The sequence below is a fragment of the Erithacus rubecula genome (assembly GCF_903797595.1).
Source record: "Erithacus rubecula genome assembly, chromosome: 17".
NCBI classification, from domain to species: domain Eukaryota; kingdom Metazoa; phylum Chordata; class Aves; order Passeriformes; family Muscicapidae; genus Erithacus; species Erithacus rubecula.
Window position 1 is genome coordinate 15,468,394 of NC_136669.1, and position 23,043 is coordinate 15,491,436.

At 42.6% G+C, this 23,043-nt stretch overlaps 1 protein-coding gene across 16 annotated transcripts in view; it reads left to right on the top strand.

Annotated features, from left to right (window-relative positions):
* Positions 1–23,043, top strand: part of MAPK8IP3 (mitogen-activated protein kinase 8 interacting protein 3) — a 58,752-nt gene that overhangs the window by 9,382 nt on the left and 26,327 nt on the right. For 3 of the 16 annotated variants that reach the window (XM_079320370.1, XM_079320369.1, XM_079320371.1), the window contains exons 4-9: positions 86–177; positions 1,946–1,969; positions 5,874–5,925; positions 11,196–11,445; positions 14,042–14,144; positions 17,166–17,284. In XM_079320370.1, coding sequence (XP_079176496.1) covers positions 86–177; positions 1,946–1,969; positions 5,874–5,925; positions 11,196–11,445; positions 14,042–14,144; positions 17,166–17,284 — 640 coding nt within the window. Of the gene's footprint in view, positions 1–85; positions 178–1,945; positions 1,970–5,873; positions 6,019–6,346; positions 8,808–9,291; positions 10,110–11,195; positions 11,446–14,041; positions 14,145–17,165; positions 17,285–21,322; positions 21,335–23,043 lie in introns of those variants that run through there. The other 13 variants (XM_079320368.1, XM_079320376.1, XM_079320380.1 and 10 more) reach the window with 13 other exon arrangements.

A 23,043-nucleotide genomic window follows, 5' to 3' on the forward strand; every position in this document is an offset into this window, starting at 1 on the left:
ATGGATGCCATAGAAAATTAAACAAAAGCAGAAAATGAGCCTTTCCTTCTTATTTGTTTGCCTCATAGATTTTTCTCTCTCACAGATGATCCAGACCTATGTGGAACACATTGAGCGATCTAAGATGCAGCAAGTTGGGGGAAATAACCAAACTGAGGGCAGTGTACCTGGGAAAAGGTAGGGCCATGACCTCTCCATGTAACACGTGTCACCTGGGAACTTACACACTGAGTGTGTATGTTTGAGAGAGAAAACAGAGCAGAACCTTTGCCTGGGGACACAGATTGTAGCTGAAGCTGTCTTTTAATGGGTTCCGGATGACTTGTGGATACTTGATGGTGAGGAGCTTTTTATGTTGTTTTATGAAGGTGAGGCTTTATCATGCTGCTATTATTGGGGCCTCTGGAAAACACATTTATATTCTTAGGTTGTGTAAGTTTATCTGTAGAATGGGTGGAAGTGTCAGATAAAGTGTCTGTGTCTGTATGTGTCTTTGTATGTGAGATAAGCAGCAAAACCATAGCAATTAAATACATTAGCCATTACAGGATTTTTTCACCTATTCTTCTTTCAGAGAAAACTTTGTTAGTCATCAGAAATCCTACTGATGTCCAAGAAATGGATTTTCCTCCCTTTCTGCAATGTTTGGATTCTGACTAGAAATAGATTGTCTAAAATATATATTATCAATTGAGAAAAACAAAAAAAAGCTAAATGTCAGCTTTCTTAGGCATGAGGGGTGTAGAAAGCTTGAGAGGACATGGTGTAAAAAGAACCAGTAGTTTGTGTTGCTCATCTATTCATAAAATCCTCCTTACCAGGTTATTTTTCTTCCTTCTCCTGTCCCTCACAGTCTGGAAATACAGAGCAAGCTCCCAGAACATGATCTGATCCTGGTGTTAGGAATGGAATAGGATAAGTGTGTTAGGCTTGTTTCTCTCTCAGTTACACTTCAGGAATTAGGAATATATCTGTGGAAGCTTATACAGTAAAATCTAGACATACCGTAGGCAAAAGCAGACTTAGGTCATCTCTTTTAAAGGGTGAGTCTTGTGTACACCTGCTAACTTTGAGTCATAGAATCATAGAATGTCTTGAGTTGAAAGGGAGCCACAAGGATCATCAAAGTCCACCTCCTGAACTGGACTGCATAGTAGAAATGTTTATTAGTTTCTTCTTTTCTTACAAGCTTAAAAGCTTTTCCTTCTCTGACTCTCAAACAAGCTGATATTAATTATGGCTTTGTGTTAACATTCCATGAAAGAGCTGCCCAGTGAAAAGTGTTGCTGGTTGTATCTACAAAACTGCCAGTCTTAGTGGTGAAGGGCAAAATTTTCATCAAGATTTATGTTTTCATGTCAGAGAAGTTAGTCTTTTACCCTTTAAATGTGGCATATTGCTAATGTCCTTGGAGAGAAACACTGTATGTCTGTGAATAGCCCATGATGCAACTGTGATTCAAGTCTGTAGGAGCTACCAATAGGAAATGGGAGTTTTTCCTGACTTTCCAGCTTTGCACTGTTTATGTGGGTGCGTGTGTAGCTCTCCGTTCATTGTGCTTGTGTACAAGCACCTGGGACAGGTGTGTTTTGAATTGTACAGCTGGAGGGAGGAGCACCAGTGTTTGTGGATCTTAGTGCACTGGGTGTGGGGACAGGCATAATTTCTCATGACCTGTGAAACAAATTTGAGTGCATTTATTTGAAATAAAGGGGACTAGGGAGAAGTTTGTGCCACAGCTTTTGTGGGGGTGGTGTGTATCGATGACCTTCCAAGAGGTGATAGAGTTTGTACCCACTTCCACATGGTGTGGGTTGCAGTGCATGCATACCTCGTGTCTGCGGTAGGTTGCATGTTTGCATGACATGTGCTCTCTAATGGTTGTTCTTTTTGTCTCGCTTTTTGTGGGATTGCTGCTGTTTGGCTGTTATGTTTGTCACTACAGTCATCGCCAGTCCTGGAGGAAAAGGTAAATCCTATTGCTGCATCTGAACTTCATTAATCCAAGTGTTGGAGGTTGCTGTGGAGTGGTAACATTGTGATGCTGGGAATGTATTGTACTCTTGTGTTTGCTCTCTGTGTCTACTGACACCTGTGCTGGACTTGCTGGTTCAGGGGTGCAGAGGGAACCATGAAGTTGGGGTAACACATCAGGGACAAGCTTGTGCATGCAAATGCAGAAGGTACATAAGTTTGGATCAGATGTCTGAGATGGGATGTTTACACTTCACATCCCCTAATGTTTTAATAAGTCATAGAATCATAGACCTGTAGAATCATAGAATATCCTGAGTTGGAAGGGGCCCATAAAGATTATCAAATCCAACTCCTGTCCCTGCACAAACACCCAAACAATCCCATCCTGTGCCTAAGAGTGTTGTCCAAACACTCCTGGAGCTCTGGCAGCCTTGGGGCTGTGACCATTCCCTGGGGAGCCTGTTCAGTGTCCAGTGCTGTCTGGAGGAAGAACCTTTTCCTGAAATCCAGTCTAAAACTCCCCTGACACAGCTTGATGCAATTCCCTCAGGTTCCAAGAAATTTCTTCTCCGTAATTTAGAGAACAAGCCATGTCTGATTTCTGAGTGGAGCAGAACAAATGTCAATGTCAGTAGGTTTCTAGAAGTACTTTAGGTTGATGATTGGGCAGGAGTGCTTTGCCCAGAGCTTTCAAAGAGACTAGCTCTTCTCTTTAAATGCTGGCTAACAAACTGTAGTTTGTTATGTTTTGTAAACTTCAGATGTTGCTTGTAGAGCATCTTAATCCCAGGGTTTGGCTACTGCAAACCTTTAATGGATAGCATGCTGTTCACCTTGTAACTCAAGGTGGAACTAACAAGTGTTAAGACTCACCCTAGCTGAGTCCTGGAAAGATTTGGGTATACGAGGGCAGCTGCAGCACTCAAAACTTAGGCCAACCCTAAGGATACTTCAAATTTATTTGCATTTAAATTTGGTAGCCAACTCCAGGATTGCAAAAATGGAGTTAGCTCTTCTGGAGTGTTTGCTCTTTCCCCTTCCCTGGGAAGTTTTAAAGAGGCTTGAATGTGTCTCCAAAGAAACTTAACAAAGAAATTTCCTAACATTCTGTGCTAAAATTCATTCCTGAAGATTCTACAGCTTCTGATGCTACAGAGACCCTGTACCTCTGTCTCTTTAACAGGGGCTGTGAAATTCACACATTTCCCTTTCATTTGGTGGCCCTTGTATTTCCTTGTATGTTTGCATATCAACAGAAAAGGAGAAGGGAAAGTATAATTTGATGTCTCTCAGCATACTTCTGGGGCAGCTTTTATGTCTCAGTGATGTCATTGAGTTACATCAGATCATTCCAACATAGTCGCTAAGACATTCTGGCTGTACCACTGGTTTGACAAGGACTGTTCTGCAGTTATAGGAACTTTATCCTGCTCCATTCACCCGTGAAAGCAAGACCCTTAAAGCTAGCATTCAGTCCTGAAGAAAAGGGAAGATACAAAACTAATGGTTAGAGCGTCTCAAAAAATGGCCCAATTTTGTTTTCTCCATAAAAAGAAGTGGGGTTTTTTGGGGTTTTTTTGTTTTTTTTTTTTTAAGTAGACTCTTGGGGACCTTTGGGTTATTTCTTAAACTGTAAAACTAGGAATTTTCTGATTTTTTTGGCATAAAATGGCTCTGATTTCTAGTTTTGAATCCCTTCATAATCTCTTACACATAATTAACTCTACTTTCTGTGGTGCTTGTATCAGTGCCAGGGTGAAGATTCCCCAGGAGGGGAAACATTTGCCTAGTATGTTATTTAGAAACTTTTGGAGAAACTTGAATCCCAGCTGTTAGAAACTTTCAGGGTCTTGGAATGATAGCAGTGGTATAAAGAGACATACCTACAGCTGACAGGCAGAGGTAATTGTCCTTTGGCATCATGACCTAATAGGAGCAGGTGTAAGTGGCATGTTACAGTCATAAATTGGGATTTAGACAAACAGCAGAGGAATGTTTTCACTAAACCTTCAGCAGTTATTTAAATCACAAGCAGCAAGGTCCCTTTGATAGTGGAAAGGAAAAGCTACAAGGAAACTGACAATTCCTATCACATAGAAGTCTGGATTTGAATCTGTGGAGAACGACAGAATCATTAAGGTTGGAAAAGATCTCCAAGATCATCAAGTCTGCCCTTCAACTAGATACCCTTGTGCCCACTAAATCATATCACAGAGTGCCACATCCACACACCTTTTGAATGCTTCCAAGGATTCTGACTCCACTACTGCCCTGGGCAACATGTTTCCATGCTTAACCACTCCTTCAGTGAAGAAATTTTTTTGCAATATCCAACCTCATCCTACCCTGGTGCAACTTCAGGACATTTCCTCTTGTCCTATTACTTGTTACCTGTGAGAAGGTTAATGATACTTTATCAGCAGTCTGTGTTCCTCCAAAATCCAGTTACATGCCTCCTTTCTAAGAGAGTTTGTGCATGAAACTTCCACGTACAAGTCTAAAATCTTCAGGAGGGGATTTTAATGCAGATTCCTAGGAAAAGTGCATCACAAGTAGGCCACACTGGAAACACCTTTCTGTCCCATCTTGTCTATCCAGGATGGCCACAATTGCTTATTCAAGGAGCAATGCAGCATGCCATGGTGGCTGGGCAGTGCTGAGAGTGAGAAGGTTGGGCATTGTGGTTTTTCTCAGCAAACATTGTCTCCTCTGCTGGACACTCCATGTCTGTCCTTCCTGAAAGATCTGGCTGGTGTAGCATCCCATTTTAGTGTGTTTGCTCTGTGCCAGCGGCCTTGTAGCAGTTGTTTGCCATGGTCACAGGTGAGGTGGCTGTGCTTATTTCCCAGCATGGGCATGACACCCAATGCTGATAATCATGACAGAAAGGCACATGGAGGTCTGCTGTTACTCATAGCTACAGAAGGGCAGATTTCATCATACCCCCACAATTAAGGAAACACTGCAGGAGTAGGTGAAATATGACTGAATCCAAGTGTGGGTACACATAACACAGAGAATCAATTTAGTTTAGCTCTGCAGGGACTGGAGTCAATTAGTGACACCCTGAACCCTTTGCTGGGTTTGGCAAGCTGCTGCCACAGCCTTTCCACCTCCACTGCTCTAGATTTTTTCCCACTGAAGCTTGGTCTCAAAATCTGTGCCGGCTTTTATGCTGAGAGTCAAACCCAAGCTAGTGAGTCACTGCAGTTGCCAGAAAGGAGAGGATTAACAGAACACACTTAGAGACACCTAGCAATATGCGCAATGTATTCATTTATATATTTTTTTTAAGTTTCTGAATTGCAAGTGTGTTGTAGTATGGGTATGGAGCAAGGTCAAAGAGCACAAATACTCTCCTGCTTAAAATTGGAAGTGATCCAGCCCCTCTGGTTCCTGTTGTTAAAGCTCACCAGATTTGGGGTGGAATGTCTTAAGTTTCATGTTGATGACACTTAAAAGCCTTATTCCTCACCCTGTGGTGACATCTCTAGAAGCTATGAAGCTTGTATTTTTTTGCTGTGAGGGTTGTTTGCCATGGCTTATTTTCCTCCAATACCTTGGGTTCTCAGAAGAAACACTGACTTAAATTGGTGGGCGGTTCCCTGCATTTGTGCATTCCTCCAAATTTCTCATACTGATTGAGCAGTCAATTATCCCTGTTATGGCCACTGACCCCCTCCCTCTTAGAGTTTCCTCAGGAGGAAGTATTCCTCCAGCAGTAACACCATGGGACTAATCAGCCAGCACCAAGGAAGTGTGAGAGTTGGGAGTTCAGACAGCTGCCACATGAGGATAATAGTTGCAGTCCAATGCTAGTGTGCTGTTTGTTTTCTGTCAGAACCTTGTACACAGCTAATGCGCTTTCCTCTCTCTCCTTGTGTTTGTCTCTTTAGCAGGAAGGAGCGTCCCAACTCCCTGAATGTCTTCCCCCTCGCTGATGGCATGGTACGTGGGCAGATAGGGGCCAAGATCGTCCCAACACTGGACCACTGGCGCCTGAGTGACCTTGGCCAGCTGCAGTCCAACTCCAGCTACAAGGTTTTCTAGACCATCACAGAGCAAGGGTTTCCCACTCTCTCGCTGTTGACAACATCTCACATTTTCATGAGCTAGAGACAGCCTGTGTCCATAACCCTTTGCAGCCTCTCCCTATGTGTTTGCTCCATAGTAGCTGTGCTGGAGGTGGGAGGATATTATTCTGCAGATCTGGCATATGGTGCAGGAAGGATTTGACACAGTGCTTCATGCTGCTTTGTCTCAGGGATAATCTCCTTTACTTGACTGGCCCCAAGCTGAGAGGGATGTGTGTGGAGGCAGTTAGAGATTGAGGGAAGAGAGAAATCCTTCACTTCAGGGAGAGGATATGGAACATGTCCCTTCTCTCTATTTTGATAAGAGCAGTGGTTCTACAACTCAAGTGGGGCCAGGCATTGGGTTGCCCTTAAGTGTGTGTCGTTTTTGACTGATCTCCTGGTCTTCCTATCTTCACTAGAAAGGGCTTCTTCTTACCCTGCCTGGATGCCCAGGTCTTTCACTGCACTTGAAAGTCTTACGTTACTCCTATGTCTAGTCACTGCTCTTAACTTGCACTGTCTACCTTCAGTACAACTGTCACTGTTACTGCTCTGCCTTCTGCACCAGGTCTTCCAAAATCCTCACAGCATTGCAGCTGCACTGGTGCTGCTTGATGATCTTGTGCTTTGCTCTGCCATTCAGAGGTCTCCACTGCAATATTTCGAGATTAGTCTGAGCTCCAAGGCCCAAGTGGTGTGCTCTGAGCTGACAACTCACTGCAGCTGTTAATAGATCAGGCTATGCATGGCAACCCTCCTTTCCCATGAGATGTATGTGTAGACTTTGCAAAGTCTTTGTGCTCAGGATCCCACCAAATTCTTCACTTTAAGTGATTTTCTACAAATGCCTGGTCTGAGAGCCACTGGTTTCTCTGATGAGCTCAGCTCAGTGTATCCACTGGTATCTCACAGAGCTTCTGCTCTACTTCAAAAATGTCTGATTAAACTTATTTTCACTCTGCTTGGAATTTGTAGAGCATCAGCTGTTTTATGTGTCACTTGTCAGGCCTGGTCTCCTTTTGAAAAGTTGTGAATCACTGATCCTGTAAACTGTATTGAGGCAGTAATGGCAAAGAGGAGATAAAGAAGAAATCCCCAGCTTGTTGTACCCATTCTGCATGTCTCCAGATGAATGGGCTTTCACATGAGGGACTCATGTCAGTGGCCTTTTTTGATGCATAGACAAATTCACAATTTACTCGGAAAACAAAGCAGCAAGTTAATTTTTTTAAACACTAGATCTGTAAAGCAGCCAGGCCTAGCACAGCACAAATGTCAGCACTTTGTCAGCTCTCTGCCATTGTGGAATTCAGAAATCTAAAATACCTTTGCCTAGGATGGAGAGTTGGAATCCAGGCCTTATTGTAGTGTTAGAGGCACAGAATTTTGGAAAATGTAGCAACTTGCAGAATACCATTCAGATCCTACGGTCATTTCTGGTAAGCTCTGCCTGGAGTTAGGGAATAGCTGTGCCACAGTACAATAACAGAATAATGGATGGTGGAAAGGAGTGAATGTGTTTCTTCATACTAGTGCTGTGCCAGCATAACCAAAATGTACAGAGCCCAGTGCACCTCTCAAATCAGTTGTTCCTCAGGCTCTCCAGGCAGTGCTGCACACCTTGGTGTGAACAGACCTTCCAGTGTTCAGGCTGGGCAGTGGGGGTTAGTTTTTAGAGAAGAGCTGAGTGGACACTGTGGTTAGATCCATCTTCCACAGCCTTGCTAAGGTCTAATTCTTTACGTGATCCCACTGAGAACTTGCAAAAGAAGTAACCCACCATCTGTATTGCAGGGGACTGCAGCAGCAACAGAGATAAATGGGAAGCTTTGGTGTCCAAGTTCAGGTAATAGTGGTTGCTTTGGGCAGGGAAGATACCCTGCACAGGGGTTGGAACTAGGTGGTTCTTAAGATCCTTTCCAACTTAAACCATTGTTCACCACTGATTACTGACTGGATCTCTTAGTTACTTGATGGTGGTGGTGGTAGTGGTGATGGTGGTATCAGGCCAAAAAAATCCGGTTCCAAGAAAGCTCAGTGCAGAATTAGAAGTGTGCTGCTCCAAATGTATCGTGCTGGGATTAATGCTGGTGCTCATTAGGGAGACTCAGAATGGAATGCTGGGATAAAGGAGGCTAGATGGTATAGTGGACCTAGGGAGCTTGTGCTGTGGAGGACTTGGATGGGTAGTCTGTTATGGGGAATTTCCTGAGTGTGGAGAAAACGAATGAATAATTAAAGGATGTGGTTAACTGGCTTGATAGTTTGGAATGAAGATTTTCCTCCTACAAGCTTCTTGTGACTATCTCTTAAATCCTCTTCATGACTGACTTCTCAGAGATGTGGCTCATGCCTTCCTTGCCTCTTCTTCAGAGCTCTTGATATTTTGCTGACGTCACTCACACACGACTCACCTTCCCAGTATGTACCTGACTATTCTCACTAGTTTTCCTTCTCCATGGGACCATGCTGTACTTACATTTTAAGTGTCCTTGTTTACTTTTTATTACTATTTTAGTTGCTGTCTTTATTTTATTTTTGCATTCAGTTGTACATTTATTTTATACAGTGTTTTGGAGATGAAAGTCCTTAACGTTTTTGTTTTTATGTACTATGCTTTCAGTGTTATAACCATACAATTATGGCTTCTCATGGTGACATATGACTGCTATGAATGTTGGGCCTTTACACAATGCATTTTGGAGGTCACTACTACACAGTTGATGTTTAGGAGGTTGACAGGTATGGCTGTAGGTAAGTGGTGGCTGTGGAGATTATTCTTTGGGTGAGCTATGGGTTTTGGAGAATGCCTCCTGTGCTGGAGAGAAGAGCTATAGTCTTAATACAATATTTAGCATTAAGAGAGCACTCAGACATAGTAGGAAGATACCAGCTTCTGGGCTGTGAAGAGGAGCACATTGATAGTATATACATTTGGAAGGAACTTCTCCAGTGAAGGCTGGAAGGTGGATAAAGGATGTTTTCTAGGTAAATACAAAATGCACATCTATAACCAAAAAGTAGTGAAAGACCAGGGTAATTACTTACTCATGTGTTCAAGGTAAGGGGCAGGTTATGTCAATAAACAAGAGGTTACAGGATACTGCTAATACAAATATCACCCTATAGATACTGATCATCCAGGGCTTTTGAATGACATCTGGTTCATAAGAACAAAGAATGGCAAGTGGAGAGGACCTACCTGGGTATCTCTTACACGGCTAGGATGCTTCGTCTAAGATGCTTCTGAACTTTGGTTATTCTCATAGACTTAGATTTGGTCGAAGAACTTCCCTGAATTCTTTCATCCAACAGCAGTTCTGTTTGAGGAAAGAGGTTTTAAGGTTGCACTTCACACTTCATACTCTTTGCCCCTGTATGCATCTGAAAGCACAGAAGACAAACTGCAGTTGAGGTAGTCCAAAGCTTATTGGAGCCTATTTACTATCAAAAATCCTGTTTGATTTTTTTTTTTTTCCTGTATATACTAGGAAAGTAGCTCCTAAACCAGTAATATGAAGCAGAGGTGGAAGTGGGGTTTTCACATGTAGCAGCCCAAGTTCAAAGTTCTCATCTCAGTCTTGATGCTAAAACCAGCATATGTGCAGGGACATGGTTTGGTTATTCATTGGGAATGTGGGTGCTGTTTGGACTCACAATGTGGAAAATACACAAAATGTAGATTGCATTTAATGGCAGTGCCTTTTTTAATAAACTGAGTTCCCAGTATAACTGTGCAGATGCAGTGTAAACCCTTTGACTTCCATGGTGCTGTGTGCAGCAGGGTATTCTAAGATTAGCATACAGAGGCCAGTCTAATTAAAGGAAAATCTTAATAAAATTCCAGATTTAACAAAAATAAGGCTGCAAAGGGTTAAGTCACCATTTTTTTTTCAGTCTTCTCACTCATCCCATATTGAATTTTTTTGTCATGTTGTGAAGCTGTTACAAGAGAACAAGACTTCCAGATGAGCCAAGTGAAATCGTGTCACCTCTCCAAGGTTGGGGGGCTCAGAGCAGCCTCTGAGCAGAACCAGGCTCCCTCTAGCACAGGAGGTGAGAGGTCAGTGGTGAAGATGAAAGCTGGGTCTGGAATGCAGATGCTAGATGACACTGCACCCAATTGCAACTCACTCTTGTATATAACTCTTGGAATTAATTATGTCACCTCCCTGCAGGCAGTGATTAGACCGGGCTGCCTTAAGACTGGGGAGATCTCATTTGGGTCTGAGAGAGATCACTGCACTGGTCAGGGCATTCCTTGTCTGACTGAAGCAGTGCTGCTTTAATTGACAAACAGTATAAAACTGACAAAGCTTTGAAGCCTTCCTGTTACCTGAGAAGTGATGGTACAGAAAGTGGAGCTATAATGTCTGTTAGAGCCAAGAGCCATTTTACATATTTCATACTAAGAATCCATCTCCTATGTTCGTTTCTCACCTTTATAATGCTTGGGTATTGTCATCCTGCCATTTGGAAGTGGGAGACCACACCTGTTTCTGCTGTGTTCTCAAGCAGGACCCATGCCTGCCTAGCTCTGCATAAGATGGTTTGGGGGCATAGATCTCCTGCCTCAGACAAGCCAGAGCATCCCAGATCAGTGTCCAGTCTGCTTCTGCAGTTTAGTGGGAAAACCAGTTTAGTTTGCGGTTTCCTTATCCAGATGTGTTGGTAGCTTAAAGTAATCTGCCAAGACTTCTAACAGGCCACTTCAGGTCCTTCCCAGGCGATACCCATGTTGCCTTCCAGCCTTGGGAAACACTGGCCTAGTTTGCTGCAAGTGCCAAAGTCCTTCAGTAGTCAGTATGAGCTACAGATGCTTTTCGCCTGTGATAAGGTCACCTTTCTTGAGATCACATACAAGTGTGATTTGTGAAAATCAGTTTTCAATAGTGAAGCAGGAAAGTTCTCAGCCCTTTCCACAGGTGGGATATGCTTGTTGAGTTCAGCACAACAACTTGGCTGCTTCACTGTGGTGGTAGTGCTTGGTGTCACCAGCAAGCAATGGGACATCTAACTGGTACAGTGAGCAAGAACCATGCTCATAATGCTTTAAGGCAGCCATACACCAGCAAATGGGACTTACTGAAATATATAATTGTGCTTTTCCCTCTCTGTTCTGCTGCCCTGGAATTGCCACAGTGTCCCCAAGACGAAATGTCTGAATCTGGGCAGTCCTCAGCAGCTGCCACACCAAGCACCACGGGAACCAAGTCCAACACTCCTACATCATCTGTGCCCTCTGCCGCTGTCACCCCTCTGAACGAGAGCATCCAGCCTATCAGCGAGTACACCAATGGCACCACCAAGAGCAATAAGAGGGCACGAGAAAAGCGGAACAGCCGGAACATGGAAGTCCAGGTCACACAAGAGATGAGGAATGTCAGCATAGGTATGGCAGCTGGATCTCAGGTACTTGGTCACTAACATAATGGACTTCTCAGTGCTTGTGTCTCTCTGTTACAGGGAGAGGCTGGGAGACTGCACTGTAAGTATAGAATTTGAGGAAGCCTGACTAAGGAAGGTACATGAATAAGACAGGGTTAATTGGATATTAGCAGTTTTCTGCGTAGCAAATTTTTGAAAACATGTTATATGAGTAATTTCACAAATTCACAATAGGAGAACAGGTTACTGAGTTTTGTTCTCTGCAGTGACATGTGTTCATGTCCTGGTATCTCTTTCATGAGCACTCAAGTCGTGTCTTATGCTGAGCTTTTGGGAAGCTGTTTCTGGACCTCATCAGTATGACAGTTAAAAGCTTATATTTAATTTTCTTTCTGGATTTATTAATAGGTATTTTATATCCTGTTGTTCAAATGCCAAATTTGTCAGTGAGATTAAGTAATTATTTTCTCTCTGTGCTCTTTTCCCACACTCTGATTTGCTTAAAACAATTGTATCCAGCTCTTTTCCCAGCTAAATGAGCTAATTTCTTTTAGCCTCTTTCTCATATAAGAACACTCCCAAATCTGTGGGAGCTGTCACAGTTGTTTTATCTCTGTTTTCCAGAGTCCTTTAGTAATTTGAATTCATGACTTCTTGTCAAGAAAGCTACCATCTAAGCTGTAGCACCAGGCTGTTAAATAAATGAATGATATAAATAACATGATAGCTGTGCCCATGTAGATCTACCTGAGCAGATCTACCCTGGATTGTAAGATCTGCTGTGGCTATCAGAAATGAGAAGTGATCTGTTTTACAGGTCATAAACTTAAAATACCAAAGGAATATAAGATTTATTAAAGGTCATTAGGATAATCTGCAGGAGCCCAGGGGTGAATATAGGTCTCTGAGGTTGGCATCTGAACCAGCTGATGATCTTTTTACCCAAGTTATTCCTTGGGAAGGAGAAGTTACAGTTAAGTTACTACTGTAGCAGAAATTCCTCTTCTAATGTTCACAAGCTGGTTTCTAACAAAGACCGTAAACCAACATGCAACATCTTTTACTGTAGCACTGAATGAGAACTGCCATGACTGAGTCCCAGTCTGTATTTTCATGAGGGGGTCCTCAGGGTCACAGATGTCCATCTGTTAGAGACTAGGATAGTTGTCCATGGAAGCGTATGGGTTCTGCATAGCCTGCTGTTAGATTGTGGTCTGACTGTGATCCTGGCCAAGCCAAGACCATGAAACACTTGTATAGGGAAAGCTAAGCATGGATGTCAGTAGTTTGAATGCCCTATAAATACCCTGATTTTTACAGTTCCTGCTTTACAAGCTTGTTTATAGTCAACAGTTTTCTTGGGTCAAAGTAATCTTTTTTTTATGTGTGCAACTGTGAAGTGGAAACTTTTTTTTTTTAATTTTCATGGTGAAAGTGTGATATTGTGGAATTAGCTCAAAGCAGATAGTTATGGCTTCCTTACGTGCTCTGCATATTCAACCTTTCAGCTGTTTCTCACTTCTAATGCGAAATCAATTCTCCATACTTAGAAGTAATGCACATACTTGAATTTTAATATATTTTATACATCTGTAATTAAATTGTCTGTCAGTGATGCATGTGCCTTAGAGCTGAGCTACCAAAAGTGGTACTCAGAGGTATTTGCAGAAAAGCTTCCCAGCTTGATAAAGCTGAAAAAGGCTGTGTTTGTGTTTGACCCGCTGGGTGTGGATGCATGCTTTGGCAACAGATCCACATTGCACTTTGTCTTCCAGCCTGGGTTTGCTGCCAGCTGGTGCACAACTCGAGCCTGAAAGAAATTAGTATTTCAGTTGTCATGGACTTTGTATATTTGGGAACTAAGATTGTCTGGAAATGTCAAAAGTGTCACATCTAAGTACATGGGAGGGATTAATGTAATTCACAGATTAGGTTGTTAATCCTTTGGGAATTCGTTGTGTGAATGGATACTGTGTTCACGTTGCTTGTTCAGAGCTTTTGAACAGTTTGGTATCCAATAAATAAGACTTGACAGGAGGAAGAAATTCCTTATTCTTTAAATGTTGGCTTCAGGCTGTAGATTACACACAAACCAGGTTTCATTTATCAGTTTTGAAGTCAAGTTTCTCTGTAATGGGTATCTAAGCCAGTGTAGACTTGAGAATTTGTATTGAAAACCTGCTTCTATTAAAACTAAATAGTGCCAGTTCCTAACAATAGTAATTTCTATGAAGCTGTACAGAAAATCATTGTGTTGCCTTCAGTCTCAGCTAATGCTGTATGCAGATGAAGGAGTTTTTTATTGGCAGATAGAAAGGAAGTTTTTGAATTTATTTCAATGGATAAAATATTTCTGCTTTTCCTATTTTAGGAGTATTCAGAGCAATGACTTTAGTGATGCTCTGGAATGGAGGTGGGAAGGGGGATGCTTATGGTGTTCCTCCTCTGGTATTGAGAGAGATAACCTTCTGATTGTAAGACTTTGAACATGGCACCATGAAATTTTCAAACCTTGATATTCAAAGCTATAAATACCCTTTCAAGAAATACCATTCTCTGAAAGTGCTGATCCTGTATATGATATGTGCTGTCTTACCTAGGGATGGGCAGCAGCGATGAGTGGTCTGATGTGCAGGACATCATTGATTCTACCCCAGAGCTGGATATGTGTCAGGACCCCCGCATGGAACGCACGGGTAGCAGGTACTGATTGTGACTTTTCCTTGTGTGCTCTGTCACTTGGCTTCATGAGGAGTGAGGAATGGATGCTCTGGCTTATAGTGAGCTCACAATGCAGCTATTTGAGACAGTCCATATATTCTGCCTAGTATCAGAGGTCCTGACCTGCTTTGGGTTCTCTAAAAGGCAGATGCATGCTTGTGATCTTCAGGAGGATGTGTACTGCTGACCCAGGGCTAGGCTTGTTTTCCTTACTGGTCAGGGAGTTTGGAGAGATGATGGAGAAGCAGAAGGTTTAAGACAAGCAAAGAGAACATGGGCTTAAGCTGTCAGGAAGAGAGAAAAGGTGCATTTGTCTAATAAGAGTTCAGTTCTGAATTCCATTTTAAAACCTCAAGTTTTTTTCAGTTCTAATTTTTTCAAGTATTTGAGGGTTAGAGGCAGGGCTGTGCCCCAAGGAAAGACAAATAGAGGTAATCTCACCAATCCCAATCCCACAGGCTCTGACCAGGATGGCTCAGATCACTGATGCTGAGCCCTGTCAGCAGTTCCAGACAAGACAAGGGTGTGAATTCAGTCCCAATGCTACCCATGAGCAGCAGGAGACAGGACTGAATACAGGTGTATCTTAGCAAAGAACTGAAGGCATAGGCCTGAGGTCAGAGGGAGCCCTGGGCCCAGTGAAGTTCCCTGGCAAGGCTGGTCAGAGCAATTGTGACCCATCGGTGCACTGAGGAGTGGTTACAAATCTTCAAGAGAGTTTTCAGAAGAATCATCACTTTTACTAAATTACTCTGCTACTCTGGTCCCTACACATCACCCATTTTGTTCTAAATAGGAGGCTTCCTAAAGGCTACTAATTTTGGCAATGCATTTCTGTGAGGCATAGGTTTTTGATTTGTTTTTGCTGAAGTTTACCTTTTACTCTTGTCCAGTGGGTAATTTGGCACTGTACCAGCAAAGAAAAAAACCCCAAAAAACCAACCCAAAATCTTACAGATATGCAGAAAATATAGTACCCTTGCAGAGTGAAGGCAAGATTATCTCATGGTCCCAGTCTGGACTGGATTTGCCTACCCTATTGTGCACTCTCACTGAGAAGGGTATGAACAGCAATAACAAGTGCATTTCTCAGCTGGGAAGGCACACACAGTTAATGCCCCCTTGGGGATATGTAGGATGCCTGGAGTATTTTTAGGATCAGGAGGAATCTAGGGAGTTGAAACCACTCTGTGTGGGGAAGATGAAAGTAACTGATGAGATCAGATAAAAAATTGGTCAAATCCAAGGGAAAGAAGGAAACAGAGAGTATTGATGCACCAGAACTCTTCAGGCAGGAATCGCTGCCTCAGGTGATGAGACTGAGAGCTACAGGAGACAGAGCCTGACTTGGACTGCTGGCAGTGTGTGTGCTGCTCTGAAAGCAGAGTGCTTTCATGAAACATATAACTCTGAAAACTGAATGCTGAACAGGAAAGTTCAGTCTGAATTACCTCTGCAGGTCAGACTGAGTGCTGGTTTCTCGTATCATTTGTCCTGTCCATTGGACTGTGTGAACTGATTAATTGCAGTGCCATCAGGGCACCATTTGTACCTCCTCAGTGCTCTCACATGTCTGGGTAGCTCGAATTTCTCTGTAGTTGAAAAGCCCATTTTTTTCTCTCTTCTTTGCAGTGTGCTGTAGCTGCAATATCAGAGGCAGCTACTACCATCCATTTGTAATCACTATGATTATTTGTGTGATAGTGAAGCCATACAACTTGAGATCATCTCAGTTGCTTTTTGATACTTTGTTGGAGAAATTGCACAGCTGCTGTTCGTGCTGATTGATCTCACTCATGCAAGGCAGGGCGCTACAAAGTGTTTATAACCCACATTAAGACAATTTTTTAGAGTAGACAGCCACAATCCCAGAGCTTGCCTTACCTGCCCATCCTGTAACTGCTGTTTGCTGCTTTAAGCCATGAGATTGTCAAGAAATACAAGATTCTTGATGGAATCAAAGACACTGAGAGGTTGAAATGTGTCGTCATGTTGATAAGACTAAAATTATTAACTTTTATGTGCCTTCAATGAAATACATTTGGGGACATGTGAAGAAGCATTTCAGTGCATAGGCTTACCCAAAGGGAAAATAGACCCTACAGGCTGATGGCACTTACTGGTGGGCCAAGTAAAAAGGCCATTGCTGTTTTCCACATTGAATTTTTTATCTGGTCTTACTTCTGTCTGAGGTTTCTATCTGGGTTGTCAGGAGCTTGGGAATCCTTGCAGAATCTGATTGAACTCTTCTGCAAGTTAAAATATTTCAGTGAAGTACTGTACAGTCCTTAACTTGTGTGTCTTTTAAGTAAATCATCTGGGTGAGCTTTGAGGTTGTGCATGATAGATGCACAAGAAGGACATGAAGCTGTTAAAGCAAGTCCAGAGGATGCTGTGGATATGCTCCAAGGGCTGGAGCTCCTCCACTCTGGAGCCAGGCTGGGAGAGCTGGGGGAGTTCACCTGGAGAAGAGAAGGCTTCAAGGATACCTCAGGGCCCCTTCCAGGGCCTAAAGGGGCTCTAGGGGGGCTGGACTTTGTGACAAGAGCCTGGAGGGACAGTATGAGGGGGATTGGCTTCCCACTGCCAGAGGGCAGGTTTAAATGAGACATTGGAAAAAAATTCTTGGCTATGAGAGTGGGGAGGTCCTGGCACAGGTTGCTCAGAGCAGCTTTGGCTCCCCTGTCTCTGGAAGGATCCAAAGCCAGGTTGAACAGGACTTGGAGCAGCCTGGGATAGTGGAAGGTGTCCCTGCCCATGGCAGGGGATAGAAACAAGGTGGTCTTTAACAAATTATTCCATGATTCTGTGATATGGGGGATAACACATGCTGTTTTCTATACTCAATGTGCTCCCTGGTTCAGCCAATGGTGAACAGATGGAATATGCTCTCAGGGTTTTGATTGCAACAGTCTGAGATGCTCAGTATTTCAGAGATAGATTTTTGAGCTTAAATGTTGCAAAGTAACAAGATTCCTTCTGTTTTTTTGCTTTCAACAACAGCCCAACACAGGGGATTGTGAACAAAGCATTTGGCATCAACACAGACTCTCTGTACCATGAACTTTCAACAGCGGGGTCTGAGGTCATTGGAGATGTTGATGAAGGAGCAGATCTGCTAGGTAAAACCTTGTTGGAACCATTCTGTTTTCTCTGGTACAATGACTATATTAAGCTTCTAGAACATTTAAATTCTCTTTTTCTTTCAGAGCTTGGATGTTTAGCTTTTTTAAGAATGCAGGGATATGGAAATGCATGCAGGAAATGCATGTGATAGAATCATGTACCTGCAGTACAGTAATGATTATTTAGAAAATAATCTCAGCTCTTAGGTAACTTTTATTTGGGTTGTCGTAAGTTATTTTTCTGCAGGATTCTTCCACACAAATAATTTGAAGACAAAATTTTCTGCTTGTGGCCGAAAATTCCTTCCCTAGTAATTTTATATTCAGAGTAAAAAAATATTTGAAATCTGTAAGAAAGGAATTCATTTGTCTTTTGATTTGTTTTTGATGTTTAAATGATGTGGAAATATTATGTTCTGTAATGCAGTATTTACTGTTTTACAGTACAAGATGTAATAATTCACTTTTTAAGATGGTTTTGAAGATGTTTGTAATACTGGTAGCCAGGCTGTGTTGGTTGTGTTTGTCTTCCTGGCTGGGATTCTGCAGCAGTCAGAGAAGCAGCTTTGCCTCAGAGAGCACTCTGAGCCCTCTCCATACTTTTTCTATTGGATTCATGAGTATCTAGATCTTGTTTTTTGACAAGTATATTCTTAATTTCTGTTGTTTTCCTGCATCAGGGCAGAACTAGTGGTCTTTGAATACTCATGTGATGTGAGTAGCTGATAGAGTTTATAACAATGTAGCTCATTTTCTATGTTACTGGTTGCTTTAAGGATCCTTAGGACATGTGAGGACTCCAGAAACAAGGCTTTATGTGCCCTTAGTGGCAGGAGAGCTGATCTGAAAGCAAACGTTTCCTTTCTGGTGATTACTGGTATAGATCTGTTTGTGGAAAATCTTGTAAGTTTGGTTCCTCTGTATGTGTCCAGAACAGAATGAGCTGAAGTGTGTCACACAGACTTCACACACAGCAGCTCACCTTTCCCAAATTAGGAAGGTACTTATATCAGCTTTGTTATATATTTTATCAGGACCAATAAAAAGCATGTTTCTGCACGGATGATATATTTTGCCCTATTAAACAAAAACTTGACCTTGAAGATGGGGACTGAAAACTGGAAAGGAATTAATACAATACTTCTTGTTTGATAAAAGACAAATATCTGTGAAATTGTACTATTATAGCCAATAGTGTACTGGAGTTAAGACCATGTACCAGACCATCATGAGAATGCTTGCAATAGCTTTTTGATATGGGTAGGTTTGGGCTGACTTTTTTTTTTTTTTAAATCATGCTAGCCCTGCAGCATGTATGAGAACCCTTGTACCATTGCCTAAAGCATAAAATCATTTATTGTTTCACATTCATCTCAAGATTGCCAAAAGAAAAAAATCTGCAGGAGACTCAGGATGAACACACAGGCTTTCTCTGCCTGCAGTGGCAGCCAATCTGTGCAAATATTTACAAAATTAGGAATTTTGAAGGAAAGCAAGATTTCCAGGTTTGAGAATCCCCTGGATGCTGGTAGCCATTTACAGAAAGGCTGGGGCTCCTGGTTAAAGGGAAGCTTGACAGTAGGAACTACATGGGTTAGAGCTGTGGAATGAATTTTGGTTAACCAGCTCCATACATTATCAGGACCTCTCTGCCTAGCAGAATCAAAGCACTAAAACTATGGATAATCTTCCACTGACTATCTGTTTTCTCTTGGTCCTTGTATCCACTCCTTCCTTATCAAGGAGTGTTGGGTTGGTTCTGTGGCTCTGTCTGCTAATCACTGCCAACTGCTGCTTTCCTTCTCCCCCCAAAATAGCTGGGGTATCAGGTATTACTGACTTGAAAGAGTTACTATTCTGGAAAATTACTTGGTGTGTCAACGGTGTATGATCTTGCATGGTTGTTCACCACAGTCTTGGATGAAGTCAAAGGTCTCACCTCTTCCTGCTATAAGTCTGCCCAAAGACTTTGGAGTGGTGAGATGTCTGTTGTTTGGTAGTTACCACTTGCAGTAAAACTGTACAAAGACTTTCTTGAGCAGTGCCCATGTAAGCATGGGCCCTGAAGATCACAGTGTAGTTCTGAAGACTGCAGCATGGCTTTATGAGGAGGGCATTTCTGTGCTGGGACCATTTGCTAGCCTGAGCAGAGCAGCAGAATATAGGAAGGCTGGTTCCTTTTCAATTCTGGGAGATGGACTGTGATGAAATCAGGTAGTTCTGTGCCTTGTTTTGTGGTAAACATTGATCTAATGAATTATTTTGCTGAGTTCTGGCCACTGGCTCTGGCACATTAGAATGTTTTTTAAATGAGTGCACACGTTGCTGGTTGTGCAAAGGGAGGAAGCACAGAGATATCTCAAGAGGTCTCATCTCTCGATGAAGACTGGTACTTTTTTTTTGGTTTTGCCCAATAGAAAGCACAAAAGAAAGTCTGGTAAAGATAGAAACAAAGGGCTAGATCTTAGGGCTGACAAAAAAAAAAATCTGTGAACATAATCCAAATTTTTACCTTTTTTGTTAGGTAGAATGTTCTCTCTTTGTGCTGTACTTTTGAGTCTGAAGAGACAGAGTAAATGGTGCTTTATGAACATGATGTAAGAAACAAGATCCACAAGCTGAAAGAGTTCTCTCTAGGTCAAATTTGGAGCTCAGTTCTTCCTGTAAATCAAATTAATGAATGATTCTAAGCTCACTTAAGTGAGGGCTTATTACTTCCTCCAGTCTCTCAAAGCTTGGCAGTCAATCTATAAGGAATATTTTTTTTTTTGGTCTCAGTTTCTTAAAGAGAAATCTCATTAAAGAGGGCCTTAAAGACAGGACTTAAAAAAATTACCCTCAATCAGTGGCTGGCATGCAAGTGTAATTCTGAATGGAGAATCTCATTTATTCCTGGTACATAATTGGCACTCTTTATATTTTATTATTTTTAATAAACCCACAAAACTGTGTGGGTTTCCTCCCACCTCTGATACTGCTTTACATACATGGGTTTGTATAGGAAGTATTTTGGAGAGAAGTGTGGAGTGAGAACAAATATTTTCTAATGAGAATTGAGGACCAAATTCCCTTTATTTCTCCTACAGACTTAGGAGCACTTGTTGGTGTTTCTACCAGAACCCCTTCCTGCTCTTCCCTATCCCAAGTGTTTCCAGACACAAATGATCTCAGCAATTTGGTTGAGCTCAGGGGACAGGTCCTTTTACTGGGTATGGTAAGCCATTTGCCCAGAGAAGCTGTGGCTGCCCCATCCCTGGGAGTGTCCAAGGCCAGGTTAGAGGGGGCTTGTAGCAAGCTGGGATGGTGGAACATGTCCCTGCCCATGGCAGGGGGTAGAACTGCATGATCATTTCAACCCAAACTGTTCTGTGATTCAGGTTTAGGATAACCAACTATATTTGCTTTGGAAATTAAAGAACAGAGAGTCTGTGGTTAAGACAGAAATGCAGCCTTATTAGCAGTAAGTTTGTTTAAAGTGTTGTGTACAGAAGTTGAATAGAGATTATCAAACTAAGTCTGTTTGACAGATAGATAAAAGTTTTAAATGCAGACAGTTGCTTTTGCAAGCTAAAGTGTCACTGGAGAGCAGTCATTGTCTCTGTGCGATCTTTCAGAGGATCCAGCTGTTAAAATTGCAAGGGGAGGGGAAGGGGAGTGAGAGGTAGTGGGAACGAGCTGTTCTGCATTTAGTAGTAGATGAGTAAAGACAAAATAAAGGTTTACCCTGTCCAGGAAGATCTGACTGCCTCAGATCCATCTCTGGAAATCTGGGGGATAGCTGAGGTGTGTGGTTGCAGTTGTACTGTGGGCTACCTTTCCCTGGTTTTTTTTCTGTCCTATATGTAGAGTTATGCCATCAACAACTATGGCAGGTCCTGTCCTTACTATTTCATGCCTTTTGACATTGAAATGGCTGAATCATTGTTAATTTTTTTTGAACAAAATTTTGATTTTGTTGGTTTCAGTTCACTGATGGATCCTTTTTCACTTCCTTTTTCCCTTGTCTCTCTGTGCTTCGCTGGACATGGCGCATAGGGGAGTTCTCAGGTGTGTATCTCCTGCTCAGTTTTCCTTGTTTCTTTTTTTGTGGTTGAGGTTGGATGATGTGGTATACACATGTGATACTCCCCTGCTCTTGTCCAAACACGGTTGGCTTTGCAGACTTCTCCCACGTTGCCTTGCTTGGTTGCCTCACACTGGTTGGGTCCCTGCAGCAGGAGGTCCTTGCTATACTCACATTCCTGCTACCTTTCAACCGCTTTCTCTTGTGTGGCTGTGGGCGGGTTTGCTCCACAGTGTCGCACTGGCCTGCCACTTGAGATCTTGGGGCTCAAGGGGCTTTTTTTCCTGCCAGGAGCGGTACTTGTAGCAGAGGTCAGGTGGGCACAGACTGAGTGAGGGTCTCACTGTCCTCTCCATGTCTTGTGCTGCGAGAAGTCTCTCTACGTGCCAGTGGCGGGGGGGTTACCTGGTGCAAACCAAGCCCCTTCAGGTATTGTGGTAGTGACATTAAAGATCCTTTTGTGATGGGTTAGAGTTGCAAAACCTCTGTCTTTGGTGGAAACTTTGCCTTTCTGTCTCAGGAGTTGGGTGATGGCTCTGTCCTTTGTTGGTGGAGGCTGCTTGCTGCTCTAGAGCCATGCTCTGCCATCAGGTTTGCACCTGCTTGTAAAATACACCTGGGCCCTGATGCAATTTCAGTTGAAGTCAAGGGAATCTCTCTTCATTGCAGTGCAAACTGGATAAAATTTTCCCTGTAGTAAAGGAGGTGACCTGGCAGCTGCAGTAGTGTTATGTGCCAACAAGCTCTGCCATGTCCCTGTGCCTGGCACTGCTCAGTGTGGGCTCTATGATGATACCAAGAAAGGAGTGGCATCATCCCTTCTTCTCATTCAAACAGGTTTTATTGTAAGCAGCACTTTTTGTAAACATTCCTCAGAAAACGTCCCACTGAAGTTGGGTTGGATTTTATTGCAGTGTAGAGATGGATTTGAGCCTTTTTAGGCTAGGTGAAAGCTTTGATACTCAGCCCCACTTTTGGTTTTTTCCCTCTGCTACTGTCCTTCCTTCACTCTGTTCATAATGTCTATTGACCTGCCTTTGTTGTTCTGATGAGCAACTCAAGAATGTATCATACAGGAAAAGTGATGAAGATGAGGGAAGCAGATGAGGTCATCTTAAGCTTATCCTTTCATCTGTTGTGGGGGGGTGATGGTTTTAAAAAAAAGAGGGAAGATTTAGGTTAGATCTAAGAATTTTTTTTTTTTTTTTTTTTTTTTTTTTTTTTTTTGCAATTAGGGTGGTAAGGCCCAAGCACAGGTTGCCCAGAGAAGCTGTGGCTGCTTCATCCCTGGGGGTATTCAAGGCCAGGTTGGATGGGGCTTAGAGAAATGTGGTCTAGTGGGAGGTGTCCCTCCCCATGGCAGGGGACTGGAAATAGATGTGTTTTAAAGGGCTCTTTCAACCCACACTATTCCATGACACTCTTAAGGTAAAGTCCCCATTAGGCCAGGCTGCAGCAGAAGAAGATAACTTTCTATCAAGCATCACGTGTGCTGGCACCACACACTGTACATATGCTGATGAGCTTCTCTGTTTGCTGTTTACAGACTGGTACTTAATGGCTGCTGTTTTTCTCTTCCTTTCTTTCCCCTTTGTCCCCATCTCTTTCTGTTCCCTTTCTCGTATGGGATGGCTCTCATAGTACGGGATGATTTCTTTGGTAAGGCGAAGGCCTTTTTACTTTTTTTTTTCCT